At 50.4% G+C, this 23,838-nt stretch overlaps 1 protein-coding gene across 1 annotated transcript in view; it reads left to right on the top strand.

The window, feature by feature from the left end:
* The window catches only part of LOC115188874 (regulator of G-protein signaling 11-like), a 448,181-nt gene that overhangs the window by 386,537 nt on the left and 37,806 nt on the right, over positions 1–23,838 (top strand). Inside the window, 1 exon segment of the mRNA XM_029747699.1 lies at positions 11,196–11,247. Coding sequence (XP_029603559.1) covers positions 11,196–11,247 — 52 coding nt within the window.

Raw genomic sequence — 23,838 nt, 5'->3', positions numbered from 1 at the left:
TGTGGTCTGATAGGGGTGTTCAGTTGGCTGTGGTCTGCTTAGGGCGGTCAGTGGGCTGAATGTGATCTGATAGGGGTCAGGGGCTTTGGTATGATAGGGGTGAAGTGGGGCTGCTTGTTCTGATAGTGGTGTCAGTGGGCTGTGGTCTGATGGGCGGTGTCGTGGCTTTGGGTCTGATAGGGGTGTTAGTGGCTGACTGTGGTCTGATAGGGGTGTCAGTGGCCTGTGGTCTGATAGGGGTGTCAGTGGCCTGTGGTCTGATAGGGGTGTCAGTGGGCTGACTGTGAACACTCTGAGAGACTCTGGGTTGAGGTCAGTGATAAAGCACTACTGCAAAGAGATTCTATAGGTGTTCCGACCATAGGAGGACCCTGGAAGCCTGCCATTGACTAAGTACAGACCCAGCGTGGGACAGAGCTGTAGAAGTTGTGACCTGTTTTTGTTGGTTATGTTGTCGTAGTTGTGTCTAGGGGGACATATGGGGGAGGGAATGTTGTCCCCTCCAGGTAGGTGTTTGTCCTCCTGTGTGCTGAGGGAATACTGTCCCCTCCAGGTAGGTGTTTGTCCCATCCAGGTAGGTGTTTGTCCCCCTCTTTGCTGAAGGAATGCTGTCCCCTCCAGGTAGGTGTTTGTCCCCCCTGTGTGCTGAGGGAATGCTGTCCCCTCCAGGTAGGTGTTTGTCCCCCTTTGTGCTGAGGGTGTCAGGTTCTTGTCCAGCTCTCTGTAACCTAGAGGACAACCAGTGGGTCCATCTCCTCTATACCACCCACCTGGTAGTGTGGTGATTGGGACTACCAGCTCTCTGTAACCTAGAGGGCAACCAGTGGGTCCGTCTCCTCTATACCACCCACCTGGAGGTGTGGTGGATGGGACTCCCAGCTCTCTGTAACCTAGAGGGCAAACAGTGGGCCCTTCTCCTCTATACCACCCACCTGGTAGTGTGGTGGATGGGACTACCAGCTCTGTGTAACCTAGAAGGCAACCAGTGGGTCCGTCTCCTCTATACCACCCACCTGGTGGATGGGACTACCAGCTCTCTGTAACCTAGAGGGCAACCAGTGGGGCCGTCTCGTCTATACCACCCACCTGGTAGTGTGGTGGATGGGACTACCAGCTCTCTGTAACCTAGAGGGCAACCAGTGGGTCCGTCTCCTCTATACCACCCACCTGGTAGTGTGGTGGATGGGACTACCAGCTCTCTGTAACCTAGAGGACAACCAGTGGGTCCATCTCCTCTATACCACCCACCTGGTAGTGTGGTGGATGTGACTACCAGCTCTCTGTAACCTAGAGGGCAACCAGTGGGTCCGTCTCCTCTATACCACCCACCTGGTAGTGTGGTGGATGGGACTACCAGCTCTCTGTAACCTAGAGGACAACCAGTGGGTCCATCTCCTCTATACCACCCACCTGGTACTTTGGTGTATGGGACTACCAGCTCTCTGTAACCTAGAGTGCAACCAGTGGGTCCGTCTCCTCTATACCACCCACCTGGTAGTGTGGTGGATGGGACTACCAGCTCTCTGTAACCTAGAGGACAACCAGTGGGTCCGTCTCCTCTATACCACCCACCTGGTAGTGTGGTGATTGGGACTACCAGCTCTCTGTAACCTAGAGGGCAACCAGTGGGTCCATCTCCTCTATACCACCCACCTGGTAGTGTGGTGGATGGGACTACCAGCTCTCTGTAACCTAGATGACAACCAGTGGGTCCATCTCCTCTATACCACCTGGTAGTGTGGTGGATGGGACTACCAGCTCTCTGTAACCTAGAGGGCAACCAGTGGGTCCATCTCCTCTATACCACCCACCTGGTACTTTGATGGATGGGACTACCAGCTCTCTGTAACCTAGAGTGCAACCAGTGGGTCCGTCTCCTCTATACCACCCACCTGGTAGTGTGGTGGATGGGACTACCAGCTCTCTGTAACCTAGAGGGCAACCAGTGGGTCTGTCTCCTCTATACCACCTGGTAGTGTGGTGGATGGGACTACCAGATCTCTGTAACCTAGAGTGCAACCAGTGGGTCCGTCTCCTCTATACCACCCACCTGGTAGTGTGGTGGATGGGACTACCAGCTCTCTGTAACCTAGAGGGCAACCAGTGGGTCCATCTCCTCTATACCACCTGGTGGATGGGACTACCAGCTCTCTGTAACCTAGAGGGCAACCAGTGGGTCCATCTCCTCTATACCACCTGGTGGAAGGGACTACCAGCTCTCTTTAACCTAGAGGACAACCAGTGGGTCCATCTCCTCTATACCACCCACCTGGTAGTTTTGTGGATGGGACTACCAGCTCTCTGTAACCTAGAGGGCAACCATTGGGTCCGTCTCCTCTATACCACCTGGTAGTGTGGTGGATGAGACTACCAGCTCTCTGTAACCAAGAGGACAACCAGTGCGTCCGTCTCCTCTATACCACCCACCTGGTAGTGTGGGGATTGGGACTACCAGCTCTCTGTAACCTAGAGGGCAACCAGTGGGTCTGTCTCCTCTATACCACCCACTTGGTAGTGTGGTGCATGGGACTACCAGCTCTCTGTAACCTAGAAGGCAACCAGTGGGTCCGTCTCCTCTATACCACCCACCTGGTAGTGTGGTGGATGGGACTACCAGCTCTCTGTAACCTACAGGGCAACCAGTGGGTCCGTCTCCTCTATACCACCCACATGGTGGATGGGACTACCCGCTCTCTGTAACCTAGAGGGCAACCAGTGGTTCCGTCTCCTCTATACCACCCACCTGGTAGTGTGGTGGATGGGACTACCAGCTCTCTGTAACCTAGAGGACAACCAGTGGGTCCGTCTCCTCTATACCACCTGGTAGTGTGGTGGATGGGACTACCAGCTCTCTGTAACCTAGAAGGCAACCAGTGGGTCCGTCTCCTCTATACCACCCACCTGGTGGATGGGACTACCAGCTCTCTGTAACCTAGAAGGCAACCAGTGGGTCCGTCTCGTCTATACCACCCACCTGGTAGTGTGGTGGATGGGACTACCAGCTCTCTGTAACCTAGAGGGCAACCAGTGGGTCCGTCTCCTCTATACCACCCACCTGGTAGTGTGGTGGATGGGACTACCAGCTCTCTGTAACCTAGAGGACAACCAGTGGGTCCATCTCCTCTATACCACCCACCTGGTAGTGTGGTGGATGTGACTACCAGCTCTCTGTAACCTAGAGGGCAACCAGTGGGTCCGTCTCCTCTATACCACCCACCTGGTAGTGTGGTGGATGGGACTACCAGCTCTCTGTAACCTAGAGGACAACCAGTGGGTCCATCTCCTCTATACCACCCACCTGGTACTTTGATGTATGGGACTACCAGCTCTCTGTAACCTAGAGTGCAACCAGTGGGTCCGTCTCCTCTATACCACCCACCTGGTAGTGTGGTGGATGGGACTACCAGCTCTCTGTAACCTAGAGGACAACCAGTGGGTCCGTCTCCTCTATACCACCCACCTGGTAGTGTGGTGATTGGGACTACCAGCTCTCTGTAACCTAGAGGGCAACCAGTGGGTCCCTCTCCTCTATACCACCCACCTGGTAGTGTGGTGGATGGGACTACCAGCTCTCTGTAACCTAGATGACAACCAGTGGGTCCATCTCCTCTATATCACCTGGTAGTGTGGTGGATGGGACTACCAGCTCTCTGTAACCTAGAGGGCAACCAGTGGGTCCATCTCCTCTATACCACCCACCTGGTACTTTGATGGATGGGACTACCAGCTCTCTGTAACCTAGAGTGCAACCAGTGGGTCCGTCTCCTCTATACCACCCACCTGGTAGTGTGGTGGATGGGACTACCAGCTCTCTGTAACCTAGAGGGCAACCAGTGGGTCTGTCTCCTCTATACCACCTGGTAGTGTGGTGGATGGGACTACCAGCTCTCTGTAACCTAGAGTGCAACCAGTGGGTCCGTCTCCTCTATACCACCCACCTGGTAGTGTGGTGGATGGGACTACCAGCTCTCTGTAACCTAGAGGGCAACCAGTGGGTCCATCTCCTCTATACCACCTGGTGGATGGGACTACCAGCTCTTTGTAACCTAGAGGACAACCAGTGGGTCCGTCTCCTCTATACCACCCACCTGGTAGTGTGGTGGATGGGACTACCAGCTCTCTGTAACCTAGAGGACAACCAGTGGGTCCATCTCCTCTATACCACCCACCTGGTAGTGTGGTGGATGGGACTACCAGCTCTCTGTAACCTAGAGGGCAACCAGTGGGTCCGTCTCCTCTATACCACCCACCTGGTAGTGTGGTGGATGGGACTACCAGCTCTCTGTAACCTAGAGGGCAACCAGTGGGTCCATCTCCTCTATACCACCTGGTGGATGGGACTACCAGCTCTCTGTAACCTAGAGGGCAACCAGTGGGTCCATCTCCTCTATACCACCTGGTGGAAGGGACTACCAGCTCTCTTTAACCTAGAGGACAACCAGTGGGTCCATCTCCTCTATACCACCCACCTGGTAGTTTTGTGGATGGGACTACCAGCTCTCTGTAACCTAGAGGGCAACCATTGGGTCCGTCTCCTCTATACCACCTGGTAGTGTGGTGGATGAGACTACCAGCTCTCTGTAACCAAGAGGACAACCAGTGCGTCCGTCTCCTCTATACCACCCACCTGGTAGTGTGGGGATTGGGACTACCAGCTCTCTGTAACCTAGAGGGCAACCAGTGGGTCTGTCTCCTCTATACCACCCACTTGGTAGTGTGGTGCATGGGACTACCAGCTCTCTGTAACCTAGAAGGCAACCAGTGGGTCCGTCTCCTCTATACCACCCACCTGGTAGTGTGGTGGATGGGACTACCAGCTCTCTGTAACCTACAGGGCAACCAGTGGGTCCGTCTCCTCTATACCACCCACATGGTGGATGGGACTACCCGCTCTCTGTAACCTAGAGGGCAACCAGTGGTTCCGTCTCCTCTATACCACCCACCTGGTAGTGTGGTGGATGGGACTACCAGCTCTCTGTAACCTAGAGGACAACCAGTGGGTCCGTCTCCTCTATACCACCTGGTAGTGTGGTGGATGGGACTACCAGCTCTCTGTAACCTAGAAGGCAACCAGTGGGTCCGTCTCCTCTATACCACCCACCTGGTGGATGGGACTACCAGCTCTCTGTAACCTAGAGGGCAACCAGTGGGTCCGTCTCGTCTATACCACCCACCTGGTAGTGTGGTGGATGGGACTACCAGCTCTCTGTAACCTAGAGGGCAACCAGTGGGTCCGTCTCCTCTATACCACCCACCTGGTAGTGTGGTGGATGGGACTACCAGCTCTCTGTAACCTAGAGGGCAACCAGTGGGTCCGTCTCCTTTATACCACCCACCTGGTAGTGTGGTGGATGGGACTACCAGCTCTCTGAAACCTAGAGGGCAACCAGTGGGTCCATCTCCTCTATACCACCTGGTGGATGGGACTACCAGCTCTATGTAACCTAGAGGACAACCAGTGGGTCCATCTCCTCTATACCACCTGGTAGTGTGGTGGATGGGACTACCAGCTCTCTGTAACCTAGAGGACAACCAGTGGGTCCGTCTCCTCTATACCACCCACCTGGTAGTTTGGTGGATGGGACTACCAGCTCTCTGTAACCTAGAGGGCAACCAGTGGGTCCGTCTCCTCTATACCACCCACCTGGTAGTGTGGTGAATGGGACTACCAGCTCTCTCTAACCTAGAGGAACACCAGTGGGTTCGTCTCCTCTATACCACCCACCTGGTAGTGTGGTGGATGGGAATTCACGCTCTCTGTAACCTAGAGGACAACCAGTGGGTCCCTCTCCTCTATACCACCCACTTGGTAGTGTGGTGGATGGGACTACCAGCTCTCTGTAACCTAGAGGACAACCAGTGGGTCCATCTCCTCTATACCACCCACCTGGTAGTGTGGTGGATGGGACTACCAGCTCTCTGTAACTTAGAGGACAACCAGTGGGTCCATCTCCTCTATACCACCCACCTTGTAGTGTGGTGGATGGGACTACCAGCTCTCTGTAACCTAGAGGACAACCAGTGGGTCCATCTCCTCTATACCACCTGGTAGTGTGGTGGATGGGACTACCAGCTCTCTGTAACCTAGAGGACAACCAGTGGGTCCGTCTCCTCTATACCACCCACCTGGTAGTTTGGTGGATTGGACTACCAGCTCTCTGTAACCTAGAGGGCAACCAGTGGGTCCGTCTCTTCTATACCACCCACCGGGTAGTGTGGTGGATGGGACTACCAGCTCTCTCTAACCTAGAGGAACACCAGTGGGTTCGTCTCCTCTATACCACCCACCTGGTAGTGTGGTGGATGGGACTTCACGCTCTCTGTAACCTAGAGGACAACCAGTGGGTCCCTCTCCTCTATACCACCCACCTGGTAGTGTGGTGGATGGGACTACCAGCTCTCTGTAACCTAGAGGACAACCAGTGGGTCCATCTCCTCTATACCACCCACCTGGTAGTGTGGTGGATGGGACTACCAGCTCTCTGTAACTTAGAGGACAACCAGTCGGTCCATCTCCTCTATACCACCCACCTGGTAGTGTGGTGGATGGGACTACCAGCTCTCTGTAACCTAGAGGACAACCAGTGGGTCCATCTCTTCTATACCACCTGGTAGTGTGGTGGATGGGACTACCAGCTCTCTGTAACCTAGAGGGCAACCAGTGGGTCCGTCTCCTCTATACCACCCACCTGGTAGTGTGGTGGATGGGACTACCAGCTCTCTGTAACCTAGAGGGCAACCAGTGGGTCCATCTCCTCTATACCACCTGGTGGATGGGACTACCAGCTCTCTGTAACCTAGAGGGCAACCAGTGGGTCCATCTCCTCTATACCACCTGGTTGATGGGACTACCAGCTCTCTGTAAACTAGAGGGCAACCAGTGGGTCCGTCTCCTCTATACCACCCACCTGGTAGTGTGGTGGATGGGACTACCAGCTCTCTGTAACCTAGAGGACAACCAGTGGGTCCATTTCCTCTATACCACCTGGTAGTGTGGTGGATCGGACTACCAGCTCTCTGTAACCTAGAGGGCAACCAGTGGGTCCATCTCCTCTATACCACCTGGTGGATGGGACTACCAGCTCTCTGTAACCTAGAGGACAACCAGTGGGTCGATCTCCTCTATACCACCTGGTAGTGTGGTGGATGGGACTACCAGCTCTCTGTAACCTAGAGGACAACCAGTGGGTCCGTCTCCTCTATACCACCCACCTGGTAGTTTGGTGGATGGGACTACAAGCTCTCTGTAACCTAGAGGGCAACCAGTGGGTCCGTCTCCTCTATACCACGCACCTGGCAGTGTGTTGGATGGGACTACCAGCTCTCTCTAACCTAGAGGAACACCAGTGGGTTCGTCTCCTCTATACCACCCACCTGGTAGTGTGGTGGATGGGACTTCACGCTCTCTGTAACCTAGAGGACAACCAGTGGGTCCCTCTCCTCTATACCACCCACCTGGTAGTGTGGTGGATGGGACTACCAGCTCTCTGTAACCTAGAGGACAACCAGTGGGTCCATCTCCTCTATACCACCCACCTGGTAGTGTGGTGGATGGGACTACCAGCTCTCTCTAACTTAGAGGACAACCAGTGGGTCCATCTCCTCTATACCACCCACTTGGTACTTTGGTGGATGGGACTACCAGCTCTCTGTAACCTAGAGTGCAACCAGTGGGTCCGTCTCCTCTATACCACCCACCTGGTAGTGTGGTGGATGGGACTTCCAGCTCTCTGTAACCTAGAGGACAACCAGTGGGTCCATCTCCTCTATACCACCCACCTGGTACTTTGGTGGATGGGACTACCAGCTCTCTGTAACCTAGAGGACAACCAGTGGGTCCATCTCCTCTATACCACCCACCTGGTACTTTGGTGGATGGGACTACCAGCTCTCTGTAACCTAGAGGGCAACCAGTGGGTCCGTCTCCTCTATACCACCCACCTGGTAGTGTGGTGGATGGGACTACCAGCTCCCTGTAACCTAGAGGACAACCAGTGGGTCCGTCTCCTCTATACCACCCACCTGGTAGTGTGGTGATAGGCTCTACCAGCTCTCTGTAACCTAGAGGGCAACCAGTGGGTCCATCTCCTCTATACCACCCACCTGGTAGTGTGGTGGATGGGACTACCAGCTCTCTGTAACCTAGAGGACAACCAGTGGGTCCATCTCCTCTATACCACCCACCTGGTAGTGTGGTGGATGAGACTACCAGCTCTCTGTAACCTAGAGGACAACCAGTGGGTCCGTCTCCTCTATACCACCTGGTAGTGTGGTGGATTGGACTACCAGCTCTCTGTAACCTAGAGGGCAACCAGTGGGTCCGTCTCCTCTATACCACCCACCTGGTAGTGTGGTGGATGGGACTACCAGCTCTCTGTAACCTAGAGGGCAACCAGTGGGTCCATCTCCTCTATACCACCTGGTGGATGGGACTACCAGCTCTCTGTAACCTAGAGGGCAACCAGTGGGTCCGTCTCCTATATACCACTCACCTGGTAGTGTGGTGGATGGGACTACCAGCTCTCTGTAACCTAGAGGACAACCAGTGGGTCCATCTCCTCTATACCACCCACCTGGTAGTGTGGTGGATGGGACTACCAGCTCTCTGTAACCTAGAGGACAACCAGTGGGTCCGTCTCCTCTATACCACCCACCTGGTAGTGTGGTGATTGGGACTACCAGCTCTCTGTAACCTAGAGGGCAACCAGTGGGTCCCTCTCCTCTATACCACCCACCTGGTAGTGTGGTGGATGAGACTACCAGCTCTCTGTAACCTAGAGGACAACCAGTGGGTCCGTCTCCTCTATACCACCTGGTAGTGTGGTGGATTGGACTACCAGCTCTCTGTAACCTAGAGGGCAACCAGTGGGTCCGTCTCCTCTATACCACCCACCTGGTAGTGTGGTGGATGGGACTACCAGCTCTCTGTAACCTAGAGGGCAACCAGTGGGTCCATCTCCTCTATACCACCTGGTGGATGGGACTACCAGCTCTCTGTAACCTAGAGGGCAACCAGTGGGTCCGTCTCCTATATACCACTCACCTGGTAGTGTGGTGGATGGGACTACCAGCTCTCTGTAACCTAGAGGACAACCAGTGGGTCCATCTCCTCTATACCACCCACCTGGTAGTGTGGTGGATGGGACTACCAGCTCTCTGTAACCTAGAGGACAACCAGTGGGTCCGTCTCCTCTATACCACCCACCTGGTAGTGTGGTGATTGGGACTACCAGCTCTCTGTAACCTAGAGGGCAACCAGTGGGTCCCTCTCCTCTATACCACCCACCTGGTAGTGTGGTGGATTGGACTACCATCTCTCTGTAACCTAGAGGGCAACCAGTGGGTCCGTCTCCTCTATACCACCTGGTGGTGTGGTGGATGGGACTACCAGCTCTCTGTAACCTAGAGGACAACCAGTGGGTCCGTCTCCTCTATACCACCCACCTGGTAGTGTGGTGATTGGGACTACCAGCTCTCTGTAACCTAGAGGGCAACCAGTGGGTCCGTCTCCTCTATACCACCCACCTGGTAGTGTGGTGGATGGGACTACCAGCTCTCTGTAACCTAGAGGGCAAGCATTGGGTCCGTCTCCTCTATACCACCCACCTGGTGGATGGGACTACCAGCTCTCTGTAACCTAGAGGGCAACCAGTGGGTCCGTCTCCTCTATACCCCCCACCTGGTAGTGTGGTGGATGGGACTACCAACTCTCTGTAACCTAGAGGGCAACCCGTGGGTCCGTCTCCTCTATACCACCCACCTGGTAGTGTGGTGGATGGGACTACCAGCTCTCTGTAACCTAGAGGACAACCAGTGGGTCCGTCTCCTCTATACCACCTGGTAGTGTGGTGGATGGGACTACCAGCTCTCTGTAACCTAGAGGGCAACCAGTGGGTCCGTCTCCTCTATACCACCCACCTGGTAGTGTGGTGGATGGGACTACTAGCTCTCTGTAACCTAGAGGGCAACCAGTGGGTCCGTCTCCTCTATACCACCTGGTAGTGTGGTGATTGGGACAACCAACTCTCTGTAACCTAGAGGGCAACCAGTGGGTCCGTCTCCTCTATACCACCCACCTGGTAGTGTGGTGGATGGGACTACCAGCTCTCTTTAACCTAGAGGGCAACCAGTGGGTCCGTCTCCTCTATACCACCCACCTGGTAGTGTGGTGGATGGGACTACCAGCTCTCTGTAACCTAGAGGGCAACCAGTGGGTCCGTCTCCTCTATACCACCCACCTGGTGGATGGGACTACCAGCTCTCTGTAACCTAGAGGGCAACCAGTGGGTCCGTCTCCTCTATACCACCCACCTGGTATTGTGGTGGATGTGACTACCAGCTCTCTGTAACCTAGAGGGCAACCAGTGGGTCCATCTCCTCTATACCACCCACCTGGTAGTGTGGTGGATGGGACTACCAGCTCTCTGTAACCTAGAGGGCAACCAGTGGGTCTGTCTCCTCTATACCACCCACCTGGTAGTGTGGTGGATGGGACTACCAGCTCTCTGTAACCTAGAGGACAACCAGTGGGTCCGTCTCCTCTATACTCCCTGGTAGTGTGGTGGATGGGACTACCAGCTCTCTGTAACCTAGAGGACAACCAGTGGGTCCATCTCCTCTGTACCACCCACCTGGTACTTTGGTGGATGGGACTACCAGCTCTCTGTAACCTAGAGGGCAACCAGTGGGTCCGTCTCCTCTATACCACCCACCTGGTAGTGTGGTGGATGGGACTACCACCTCTCTGTAACCTAGAGGGCAACCAGTGGGTCCGTCTCCTCTATACCACCTGGTAGTGTGGTGATTGGGACAACCAGCTCTCTGTAACCTAGAGGGCAACCAGTGGGTCCGTCTCCTATATACCACCCACCTGGTAGTGTGGTGGATGGGACTACCAGCTCTCTGTAACCTAGAGGGTAACCAGTGGGTCCGTCTCCTCTATACCAGGTTTCTTGTAGGATGACAATGTCTGTATTTCTGATTTCTTTGATGAAGTCCAGGTTCCTGCTCTTTAGGCCAAAGGCACATGACTTCAGGCCTTGGATATTCCAGGATGAGATAGTGAAGGCTTTAGGTTTCGTAAAGTGTCCAATGTTGTTGGTCGTGTGGTTTGGCCTCATGCAGACCTCCCTCTCTCTCTCTCTCTCTCTCTGTCTCTGTCTCTCTCTTTCTGTCTCTCTCTCTCTGTCTCTCAGACTCCATATTTCTGGACCAGTAGCCGTTGGCCTGCCTCAGAGCTGGACTACGGTGAGGTTAAGGGTTAAGTGGGGAACTGCATCTTCCTCATGAAATACTGGCGGCCATGACAGAAGCCAAGCGTTAGTTGGCTTGGGGTTGTGTTTTTGATGTGGGTGTTTCTTGTGTGTCTCCTTGCCGTCACCAAGACACACACATCTGTTATAACCTTGGCCACAGCTGTTTCCCCCACTCAATCGCAACCAACAACAAGCAGGTTGAGTTCAATAACTATGTAGATATTCTAAAAGAAGTACTTCGATAACTTTCAAATGTAGTGACAGGTTCATGTAGAATAAACAACACTTAAACATAATACCGCAACGTGGCCTAGTGGTTAAAGCGTTGGACCAGTAACCAAAAGGTTGCAAGATCGAATCCCCGAGCTGACAAGGTACAAATCTTTCGTTCTGCCCCCTGAACAAGGCAGTTAACCCCACTGTTCCTTCCCCTGAACAAGGCAGTTAACCCACTGCTCCCCTGAACAAGGCAGTTAACCCCAATGTTCCCCTGAACACGGCAGTTAACCCACTGTTCCTCTGAACAAGGCAGTTACCCCACTGTTCCCCTGAGCAAGGCAGTTAACCCACTGTTCCCCTGAACAAGGCAGTTAACCCACTGTTCCCCTGAACAAGGGGCAGACTGTTCCAAGCCCGTCACTGAAAATAAGAATTTGTTCTTAACTGACATTCCTAGTTAAATAAAGGTTAAATAAAATACCATAGAAGCATTGTTCTGCTAATATAACAATTTGTACCTTTCAATGACATTCTGATACAGATACTGTCATTCCCATCTGATACAGATACTGTCATTGCCATCTGATACAGATACTGACATTCCCATCTGATACAGATACTGACATTCCGATACAGATACTGTCATTCCCATCCGATACAGATACGGGCATTCCCATCTGATACAGATACTGTCATTCCCATCTGATACAGATACTGTCATTCCCATCTGATAAAGATACTGACATTCCCATCTAATACAGATACTGACATTCCCATCTGATACAGATACTGACATTCCCATCTGATACAGATACTGTCATTCCCATCTGATACAGATACTGTAATTCCCATCTGATACAGATACTGTCATTGCCGTCTGATACAGATACTGTCATTGCCATCTGATACAGATACTGTAATTCCGATTCAGATACTGTCCTTCCCATCTGATACAGATACTGACATTCCCATCTGATACAGATACTGTCATTCCCATCCGATACAGATACTGTCATTCCGATTCAGATACTGTCCTTCCCTTCTGATACAGATACTGACATTCCCATCTGATACAGATACTGTCATTCCCATCTGATACAGATACTGTCATTCTGATACAGATACTGTCATTCCCATCTGATACAGATACTGTAATTCCCATCTGGTACAGATACTGTCATTCCCATCTGATACAGATACTGTCATTCCTATCTGATCCAGATACTGTCATTCCCATCTGATACAGATACTGTTATTCCCATCTGATACAGATACTGTCATTCCCATCCGATACAGATACTGTCATTGCCATCTGATACAGATACTGTCATTGCCATCTGATACAGATACTGTCATTCCCATCTGATACAGATACTGACATTCCCATCTGATACAGATATTGTCGTTCCCATCCGATACAGATACTGTCATTCCCATCTGATACAGATACTGTCATTCCCATCTGATACAGATACTGTTATTCCCATCTGATACAGATACTGTCATTGCCATCTGATACAGATACTGTCATTCCCATCTGATACAGATACTGTCATTACCATCTGATACAGATACTGTCATTGCCATCTGATACAGATACTGTCATTCTGATACAGATACTGACATTCCCATCTGATACAGATACTGTCATTCCCATTTGATACAGATACTGTCATTCCCATCTGATACAGATACTGTCATTCCCATCTGATACAGATACTGACATTCCCATCTGATACAGATACTGTAATTCCCATCCCATACAGATACTGTCATTCCCATCTGATACAGATACTGACATTCCCATCTGATACAGATACTGACATTCCCATCTGATACAGATACTGTCATTCCCATCTGATACAGATACTGTCATTCCCATCTGATACAGATACTGTAATTCCCATCTGATACAGATACTGTCATTGCCATCTGATACAGATACTGTCATTCCCATCTGATACAGATACTGTCATTACCATCTGATACAGATACTGTCATTCCCATCTGATACAGATACTGTCATTGCCATCTGATACAGATACTGTCATTCTGATACAGATACTGACATTCCCATCTGATACAGATACTGACATTCCCATCTGATACAGATACTGTCATTCCCATCTGATACAGATACTGTCATTCCCTGATACAGATACTGTCATTCCCATCTGATACAGATACTGTCATTCCCATCCGATACAGATACTGTCATTGCCATCTGTTACAGATACTGTCATTCCGATACAGATACTGACATTCCCATCTGATACAGATACTGTCATTCCTATCTGATACATATACTGTCATTCCCATCTGATACAGATACTGTCATTCCCATCCGATACAGATACTGTCATTCCCATCTGATACAGATACTGTCATTCCCATCTGATACAGATACTGATATTTCGATGCATATACTGTCATTCCCATCTGATACAGATACTGTCATTCCCATCTGATACAGATACTGACATTCCCATCTGATACAGATACTGTCATTCCCATCTGATTCAGATACTGTCATTCCAATCCGATAAAGATACTGTCATTCCCATCTGATACAGATACTGACATTCCCATCTGATACAGATACTGTCATTCCCATCTGATACAGATACTGTCATTCCCATCCGATACAGATACTGTCATTGCCATCTGTTACAGATACTGTCATTCCGATACAGATACTGACATTCCCATCTGATACAGACACTGTCATTCCTATCTGATACATATACTGTCATTCCCATCTGATACAGATACTGTCATTCCCATCCGATACAGATACTGTCATTCCCATCTGATACAGATACTGATATTTCGATGCAGATACTGTCATTCCCATCTGATACAGATACTGTCATTCCCATCTGATACAGATACTGACATTCCCATCTGATACAGGTACTGTCATTCCCATCTGATTCAGATACTGTCATTCCAATCCGATAAAGATACTGTCATTCCCATCTGATACAGATACTGACATTCCCATCTGATACAGATACTGTCATTCCCATCTGATACAGATACTGTCATTCCCATCCGATACAGATACTGACATTCCCATCTGATACAGATACTGTCATTCCCATCTGATACAGATACTGACATTCCCATCTGATACAGATACTGACATTCCCATCTGATACAGATACTGTCATTCCCATCTGATACAGATACTGTCATTCCCATCCGATACAGATACTGACATTCCCATCTGATACAGATACTGACATTCCCATCTGATACAGATACTGTCATTCCCATCTGATACAGATACTGTAATTCCCATCCGATACAGACACTGTCATTCCCATCTGATACAGATACTGACATTCCCATCTGATACAGATACTGTAATTCCCATCTGATACAGATACTGTCATTGCCATCTGATACAGATACTGTTATTCCCATCTGATACAGATACTGTCATTCCCATCTGATACAGATACTGTCATTGCCATCTGATACAGATACTGTCATTGCCATCTGATACAGATACTGTAATTCCGATTCAGATACTGTCCTTCCCATCTGATACAGATACTGACATTCCCATCTGATACAGATACTGTCATTCCCATCCGATACAGATACTGTCATTCCGATTCAGATACTGTCCTTCCCATCTGATACAGATACTGACATTCCCATCTGATACAGATACTGTCATTACCATCTTATACAGATACTGTCATTCTGATACAGATACTGTCATTCCCATCTGATACAGATACTGTAATTCCCATCTGGTACAGATACTGTCATTCCCATCTGGTACAGATACTGTCATTCCCATCTGATACAGATACTGACATTCCCATCTGATACAGATACTGTCATTCCCATCTGATACAGATACTGTCATTCCCATCCGATACAGATACTCTCATTGCCATCTGATACAGATACTGTCATTGCCATCTGATACAGATACTGTCATTCCCATCTGATACAGATACTGTCATTCCCATCCGATACAGATACTGACATTGCCATCTGATACAGATACTGACATTCCCATCTAATACAGATACTGTCATTCCCATCCGATACAGATACTGTCATTCCGATTCAGAGACTGTCCTTCCCTTCTGATACAGATACTGACATTCCCATCTGATACAGATACTGTCATTCCCATCTGATACAGATACTGTCATTCTGATACAGATACTGTCATTCCCATCTGATACAGATACTGTAATTCCCATCTGGTACAGATACTGTCATTCCCATCTGATACAGATACTGACATTCCCATCTGATCCAGATACTGTCATTCCCATCTGATCCAGATACTGTCATTCCCATCTGATACAGATACTGTCATTCCCATCCGATACAGATACTGTCATTGCCATCTGATACAGATACTGTCATTGCCATCTGATACAGATACTGTCATTCCCATCTGATACAGATACTGACATTCCCATCTGATACAGATATTGTCATTCCCATCCGATCCAGATACTGTCATTCCCATCTGATACAGATACTGTCATTCCCATCTGATACAGATACTGTAATTCCCATCTGATACAGATACTGTCATTGCCATCTGATACAGATACTGTCATTCCCATCTGATACAGATACTGTCATTACCATCTGATACAGATACTGTCATTGCCATCTGATACAGATACTGTCATTCTGATACAGATACTGACATTCCCATCTGATACAGATACTGTCATTCCCATTTGATACAGATACTGTCATTCCCATCTGATACAGATACTGTCATTCCCATCTGATACAGATACTGACATTCCCATCTGATACAGATACTGTAATTCCCATCCGATACAGATACTGTCATTCCCATCTGATACAGATACTGACATTCACATCTGATACAGATACTGACATTCCCATCTGATACAGATACTGTCATTCCCATCTGATACAGATACTGTCATTCCCATCTGATACAGATACTGTAATTCCCATCTGATACAGATACTGTCATTACCATCTGATACAGATACTGTCATTCCCATCTGATACAGATACTGTCATTGCCATCTGATACAGATACTGTCATTCTGATACAGATACTGACATTCCCATCTGATACAGATACTGACATTCCCATCTGATACAGATACTGTCATTCCCATCTGATACAGATACTGTCATTCCCATCTGATACAGATACTGTCATTCCCATCTGATACAGATACTGTCATTCCCATCCGATACAGATACTGTCATTGCCATCTGTTACAGATACTGTCATTCCGATACAGATACTGACATTCCCATCTGATACAGATACTGTCATTCCTATCTGATACATATACTGTCATTTCCATCTGATACAGATACTGTCATTCCCATCCGATACAGATACTGTCATTCCCATCTGATACAGATACTGTCATTCCCATCTGATACAGATACTGATATTTCGATGCAGATACTGTCATTCCCATCTGATACAGATACTGTCATTCCCATCTGATACAGATACTGACATTCCCATCTGATACAGGTACTGTCATTCCCATCTGATTCAGATACTGTCATTCCAATCCGATAAAGATACTGTCATTCCCATCTGATACAGATACTGACATTCCCATCTGATAAAGATACTGTCATTCCCATCTGATACAGATACTGTCATTCCCATCCGATACAGATACTGACATTCCCATCTGATACAGATACTGTCATTCCCATCTGATACAGATACTGACATTCCCATCTGATACAGATACTGACAGTCCCATCTAATACAGATACTGACATTCCGATACAGATACTGTCATTCCCATCCGATACAGATACGGGCATTCCCATCTGATACAGATACTGTCATTCCCATCTGATACAGATACTGTCATTGCCATCTGATACAGATACTGTCATTCTGGTACAGATACTGTCATTCCCATCTGATACAGATACTGTCAATCCCATCTGATACAGATACTGACATTCCCATCTGATACAGATACTGTCATTCCCATCTGATACAGATACTGTCATTCCCATCCGATACAGATACTGACATTCCCATCTGATACAGATACTGACATTCCCATCTGATACAGATACTGTCATTCCCATCTGATACAGATACTGTCATTCCCATCTGATACAGATACTGACATTCCCATCTGATACAGATACTGTAATTCCCATCTGATACAGATACTGTCATTGCCATCTGATACAGATACTGTTATTCCCATCTGATACAGATACTGTCATTCCCATCTGATACAGATACTGTCATTGCCATCTGATACAGATACTGTCATTGCCATCTGATACAGATACTGTAATTCCGATTCAGATACTGTCCTTCCCATCTGATACAGATACTGACATTCCCATCTGATACAGATACTGTCATTCCCATCTGATACAGATACTGTCATTCCGATTCAGATACTGTCCTTCCCATCTGATACAGATACTGACATTCCCATCTGATACAGATACTGTCATTCCCATCTGATACAGATACTTTCATTGTGATACAGATACTGTCATTCCCATCTGATACAGATACTGTAATTCCCATCTGGTACAGATACTGTCATTCCCATCTGATACAGATACTGACATTCCCATCTGATACAGATACTGTCATTCCCATCTGATACAGATACTGTCATTCCCATTCGATACAGATACTGTCATTGCCATCCGATACAGATACTGTCATTGACATCTGATACAGATACTGTCATTGCCATCTGATACAGATACTGTCATTCCCATCTGATACAGATACTGTCATTCCCATCCGATACAGATACTGATATTCCCATCTGATACAGATACTGTCATTCCCATCTGATACAGATACTGACATTCCCATCTGATACAGATACTGACAGTCCCATCTAATACAGATACTGACATTCCGATACAGATACTGTCATTCCCATCCGATACAGATACGGGCATTCCCATCTGATACAGATACTGTCATTCTCATCTGATACAGATACTATCATTGCTTTCTGATACAGATACTGTCATTCTGGTACAGATACTGACATTCCCATCTGATACAGATACTGTCATTTCCATCTGATACAGATACTGTCATTCCCATCTGATACAGATACTGTCATTCCCATCTGATACAGATACTGACATTCCCATCTGATACAGATACTGTCATTCCCATCTGATACAGATACTGTCATTCCCATCTGATACAGATACTGACATTCCCATCTGATACAGATACTGTAATTCCCATCCAATACAGATACTGTCATTCCCATCTGATACAGATACTGACATTCCCATCTGATACAGATACTGACATTCCCATCTGATACAGATACTGTCATTGCCATCTGATACAGATACTGTTATTCCCATCTGATACAGATACTGTCATTCCCATCTGATACAGATACTGTCATTGCCATCTGATACAGATACTGTCATTGCCATCTGATACAGATACTGTAATTCCGATTCAGATACTGTCCTTCCCATCTGATACAGATACTGACATTCCCATCTGATACAGATACTGTCATTCCCATCCGATACAGATACTGTCATTCCGATTCAGATACTGTCCTTCCCATCTGATACAGATACTGACATTCCCATCTGATACAGATACTGTCATTCCCATCTGATACAGATACTGTCATTCCCATCTGATACAGATACTGTAATTCCCATCCGATACAGATACTGTCATTCCCATCTGATACAGATACTGAAATTCCCATCTGATACAGATACTGTAATTCCCATCTGATACAGATACTGTCATTGCCATCTGATACAGATACTGTCATTCCTATCTGATACAGATACTGTCATTCCCATCTGATACAGATACTGTCATTGCCATCTGATACAGATACTGTCATTCTGATACAGATACTGACATTCCCATCTGATACAGATACTGTCATTCCCATCTGATACAGATACTGTCATTCCCATCCGATACAGATACTGTCATTCCCATCTGATACAGATACTGTCATTCCCATCCGATACAGATACTGACATTACCATCTGATACAGATACTGTCATTCCCATCTGATACAGATACTGACATTCCGATGCAAATACTGTCATTCCCATCTGATACAGATACTGACATTCCCATCTGATACAGATACTGTCATTCCCATCCGATACAGATACTGTCATTCCGATTCAGATACTGTCCTTCCCATCTGATACAGATACTGACATTCCCATCTGATACAGATACTGTCATTCCCATCTGATACAGATACTGTCATTCTGATACAGATACTGTCATTCCCATCTGATACAGATACTGACATTCCCATCTTGTACAGATACTGTCATTCCCATCTGATACAGATACTGACATTCCCATCTGATACAGATACTGTCATTCCAATCTGATACAGATACTGTCATCCCATCTGATACAGATACTGTCATTGCCATCTGATACAGATACTGTCATTCCCATCCGATACAGATACTGACTTTCCCATCTGATACAGATACTGTCATTCCCATCTGATACAGATACTGACATTCCGATGCAGATACTGTCATTCCCATCTGATACAGATACTGTCATTCCCATCTGATACAGATACTGACATTCCCATCTGATACAGATACTGTCATTCCCATCTGATACAGATACTGTCATTCCCATCTGATTCAGATACTGTCATTCCCATCTGATACAGATACTGTCATTCCCATCTGATACAGATACTGACATTCCCATCTGATACAGATACTGTCATTCCCATCCGATACAGATACTGTCATTCCGATACAGATACTGTCATTCCCATCTGATACAGATACTGACATTCCCATCTGATACAGATACTGTCATTCCCATCTGAAACTGATACTGACATTCCCATCTGATACAGATACTGTCATTCCCATCCGATACAGATACTGTCATTCCCATCTGATACAGATACTGACATTCCCATCTGATACAGATACGGACATTCCCATCTGATACAGATACTGTCATTCCCATCTGATACAGATACTGACATTTCAATACAGATACTGTCATTCCCATCTGATACAGATACTGACATTCCCATCTGATCCAGATACTGTCATTCCCATCTGATACAGACACTCCCATCTGATACAGATACTGACATTCCCATCTGATACAGATACTGACATTCCCATCTGATACAGATACTGACATTCACATCTGATACAGATACTGTCATTCCCATCTGATACAGATACTGTCATTCCCATCTGATACAGACACTGTCATTCCCAGCCCAACAGGACGGCCCCTAGTCCCCTGTACCTGGGACGGCCCCTTGTCCCCTGTACCTGGGACAGGACGGCCCCTAGTCCCTTGTACCTGGGAAAGGACTGCCCCTAGTCCCCTGTACCTGGGACAGGACGGCCCCTAGTCCCCTGTACCTGGGACAGGACGTCCCCTAGTCCCCTGTACCTGGGACAGGACGTCCCCTAGTCCCCTGTACCTGGGGCAGGATGGCCCCTAGTCCCCTGTACCTGGGACAGCCCCTAGTCCCCTGTACCTGGGACAGCCCCTAGTCCCCTGTACCTGGGACAGGACTGCCCCTAGTCCCCTGTACCTGGGACGGCCCCTAGTCCCCTGTACCTTGGACAGGACGGCCCCTAGTCCCCTGTACCTGGGGCATGACAGCCCCTAGTCCCCTGTACCTGGGACGGCCCCTAGTCCACTGTACCTGGTACGGGACGGCCCCTAGTCTCCTGTACCTGGGACAGGACGGCCCCTAGTCCCCTGTACCTGGAACAGGACGGCCCCTAGTCCCCTGTACCTGGGACAGGACGGCCCCTAGTCCGCTGTACCTGGGACAGGACGGCCCCTAGTCCCCTGTACCTGGGACGGGACGGCCCCTAGTCCCCTGTACCTGGGACAGGATGGCCCCTAGTCCCCTGTACCTGGGACAGCCCCTAGTCCCCTGTACCTGGGACAGCCTCTAGTCCCCTGTACCTGGGACAGGACTGCCCCTAGTCCCCTGTACCTGGGACAGGACGGCCCCTAGTCCCCTGTACCTGGAACGGGACGGCCCCTAGTCCCCTGTACCTGGGACGGGACGGCCCCTAGTCCCCTGTACCTGGGACGGGACGGCCCCTAGTCCCCTGTACCTGGGACAGGATGGCCCCTAGTCCCCTGTACCTGGGACAGCACGGCCCTTAGTCCCCTGTACCTGGGACAGGACGGCCCCTAGACCCCTGTACCTGGGACAGGACGGCCCCTAGTCCCCTGGGACAGGACGGCCCCTAGTCCCCTGTACCTGAGACGGCCCCTAGTCCCCTGTACCTGGGACAGGACGGCCCCTAGTCCCCTGTACCTGGGACAGGACGGCCCCTAGTGTCCTGTACCTGGGACAGGACGGCCCCTAGTGTCCTGTACCTGGGACAGGACGGCCCCTAGTCCCCTGTACCTGGGACAGGACGTCCCCTAGTCCCCTGTACCTGGGACAGGACGTCCCTAGTCCCCTGTACCTGGGACAGGACGGCCCCTAGTCCCCTGTACCTGGGACGGCCCCTAATCCCCTGTACCTGGGACAGGACGGCCCCTAGTCCCTGTACCTGGGACAGGACGGCCCCTAGTCCCCTGTACCTGGGACAGGACGGCCCCTAGTCCCCTGTACCTGGGACAGGACGGCCCCTAGTCCCCTGTACCTGGGACAGGACGGCCCCTAGTGTCCTGTACCTGGGACAGGACGGCCCCTAGTCCTCTGTACCTGGGACAGGACGGCCCCTAGTTCCCTGTACCTGGGACAGGACGTCCCCTAGTCCCCTGTACCTGGGACAGGACGTCCCCTAGTCCCCTGTACCTGGGACAGGACGGCCCCTAGTCCCCTGTACCTGGGACAGGACGGCCCCTAGTCCCCTGTACCTGGGACAGGACGGCCCCTAGTCCCCTGTACCTGGGACGGGACGGCCCCTAGTCCGCTGTACCTGGGACGGGACGTCCCCTAGTCCGCTGTACCTGGGACGGGACGGCCCCTAGTCCCCTGTACCTGGGACGGGACGGCCCCTAGTCCCCTGTACCTGGGACGGGACGGCCCCTAGTCCCCTGTACCTGGGACGCGACGGCCCCTAGTCCCCTGTACCTGGGACGCGACGGCCCCTAGTCCCCTGTACCTGGGACAGGCCCTAGTCCCCTGTCCCTAGGACAGCCCCTAGTCCCCTGTACCTGGGACAGCCCCTAGTCCCCTGTACCTGGGACAGGACTGCCCCTAGTCCCATGTACCTGGGACGGCCCCTAGTCCCCTGTACCTTGGACAGGACGGCCCCTAGTCCACTGTACCTGGGGCATGACAGCCCCTAGTCCCCTGTACCTGGGACGGCCCCTAGTCCCCTGTACCTGGGACGGGACGGCCCCTAGTCTCCTGTACCTGGGACAGGACGGCCCCTAGTCCCCTGTACCTGGAACAGGACGTCCCCTAGTCCCCTGTACCTGGGACAGGACGGCCCCTAGTCCCCTGTACCTGGGACGGGACGGCCCCTAGTCCCCTGTACCTGGGACAGGATGGCCCCTAGTCCCCTGTACCTGGGACAGCCCCTAGTCCCCTGTACCTGGGACAGGACTGCCCCTAGTCCCCTGTACCTGGGACAGGACGGCCCCTAGTCCCCTGTACATGGGACGGGACGGCCCCTAGTCCGCTGTACCTGGGACGGGACGGCCCCTAGTCCCCTGTACCTGGGACGGGACGGCCCCTAGTCCCCTGTACCTGGGACAGGATGGCCCCTAGTCCCCTGTACCTGGGACAGCCCCTAGTCCCCTGTACCTGGGACTGCCCCTAGTCCCCTGTACCTGGGATGGCCCCTAGTCCCCTGTACCTTGGACAGGACGGTCCCTAGTCCCCTGTACCTGGGGCATGACAGCCCCTAGTCCCCTGTAACTGGGACGGCCCCTAGTCCCCTGTACCTGGGACAGGACTGCCCCTAGTCCCCTGTACCTGGGACGGCCCCTAGTCCCCTCTACCTTGGACAGGACGGCCCCTAGTCCCCTGTACCTGGGGCATGACAGCCCCTAGTCCCCTGTACCTGGGACGGCCCCTAGTCCCCTGCACCTGGGACGGGACTGCCCCTAGTCCCCTGTACCTGGGACGGGATGGCCCCTAGTCCCCTGTACCTGGGGCAGGATGGCCCCTAGTCCCCTGTACCTGGGACAGCCCCTAGTCCCCTGTACCTGGGACAGCCCCTAGTCCCCTGTACCTGGGACAGCCCCTAGTCCCCTGTACCTGGGACGTTCCCTAGTCCCCTGTACCTTGGACAGGATGGCCCCTAGTCCCCTGTACCTGGGGCATGACAGCCCCTAGTCCCCTGTACCTGGGGCATGACAGCCCCTAGTCCCCTGTACCT

Source organism: Salmo trutta, unplaced genomic scaffold (genome assembly GCF_901001165.1).
Source record: "Salmo trutta unplaced genomic scaffold, fSalTru1.1, whole genome shotgun sequence".
In the NCBI taxonomy this organism is placed as follows: Eukaryota; Metazoa; Chordata; class Actinopteri; order Salmoniformes; family Salmonidae; genus Salmo; species Salmo trutta.
The sequence above is the reverse complement of the archived record's forward strand: the minus strand, read 5'-3'. Positions and strand labels throughout refer to the sequence as shown.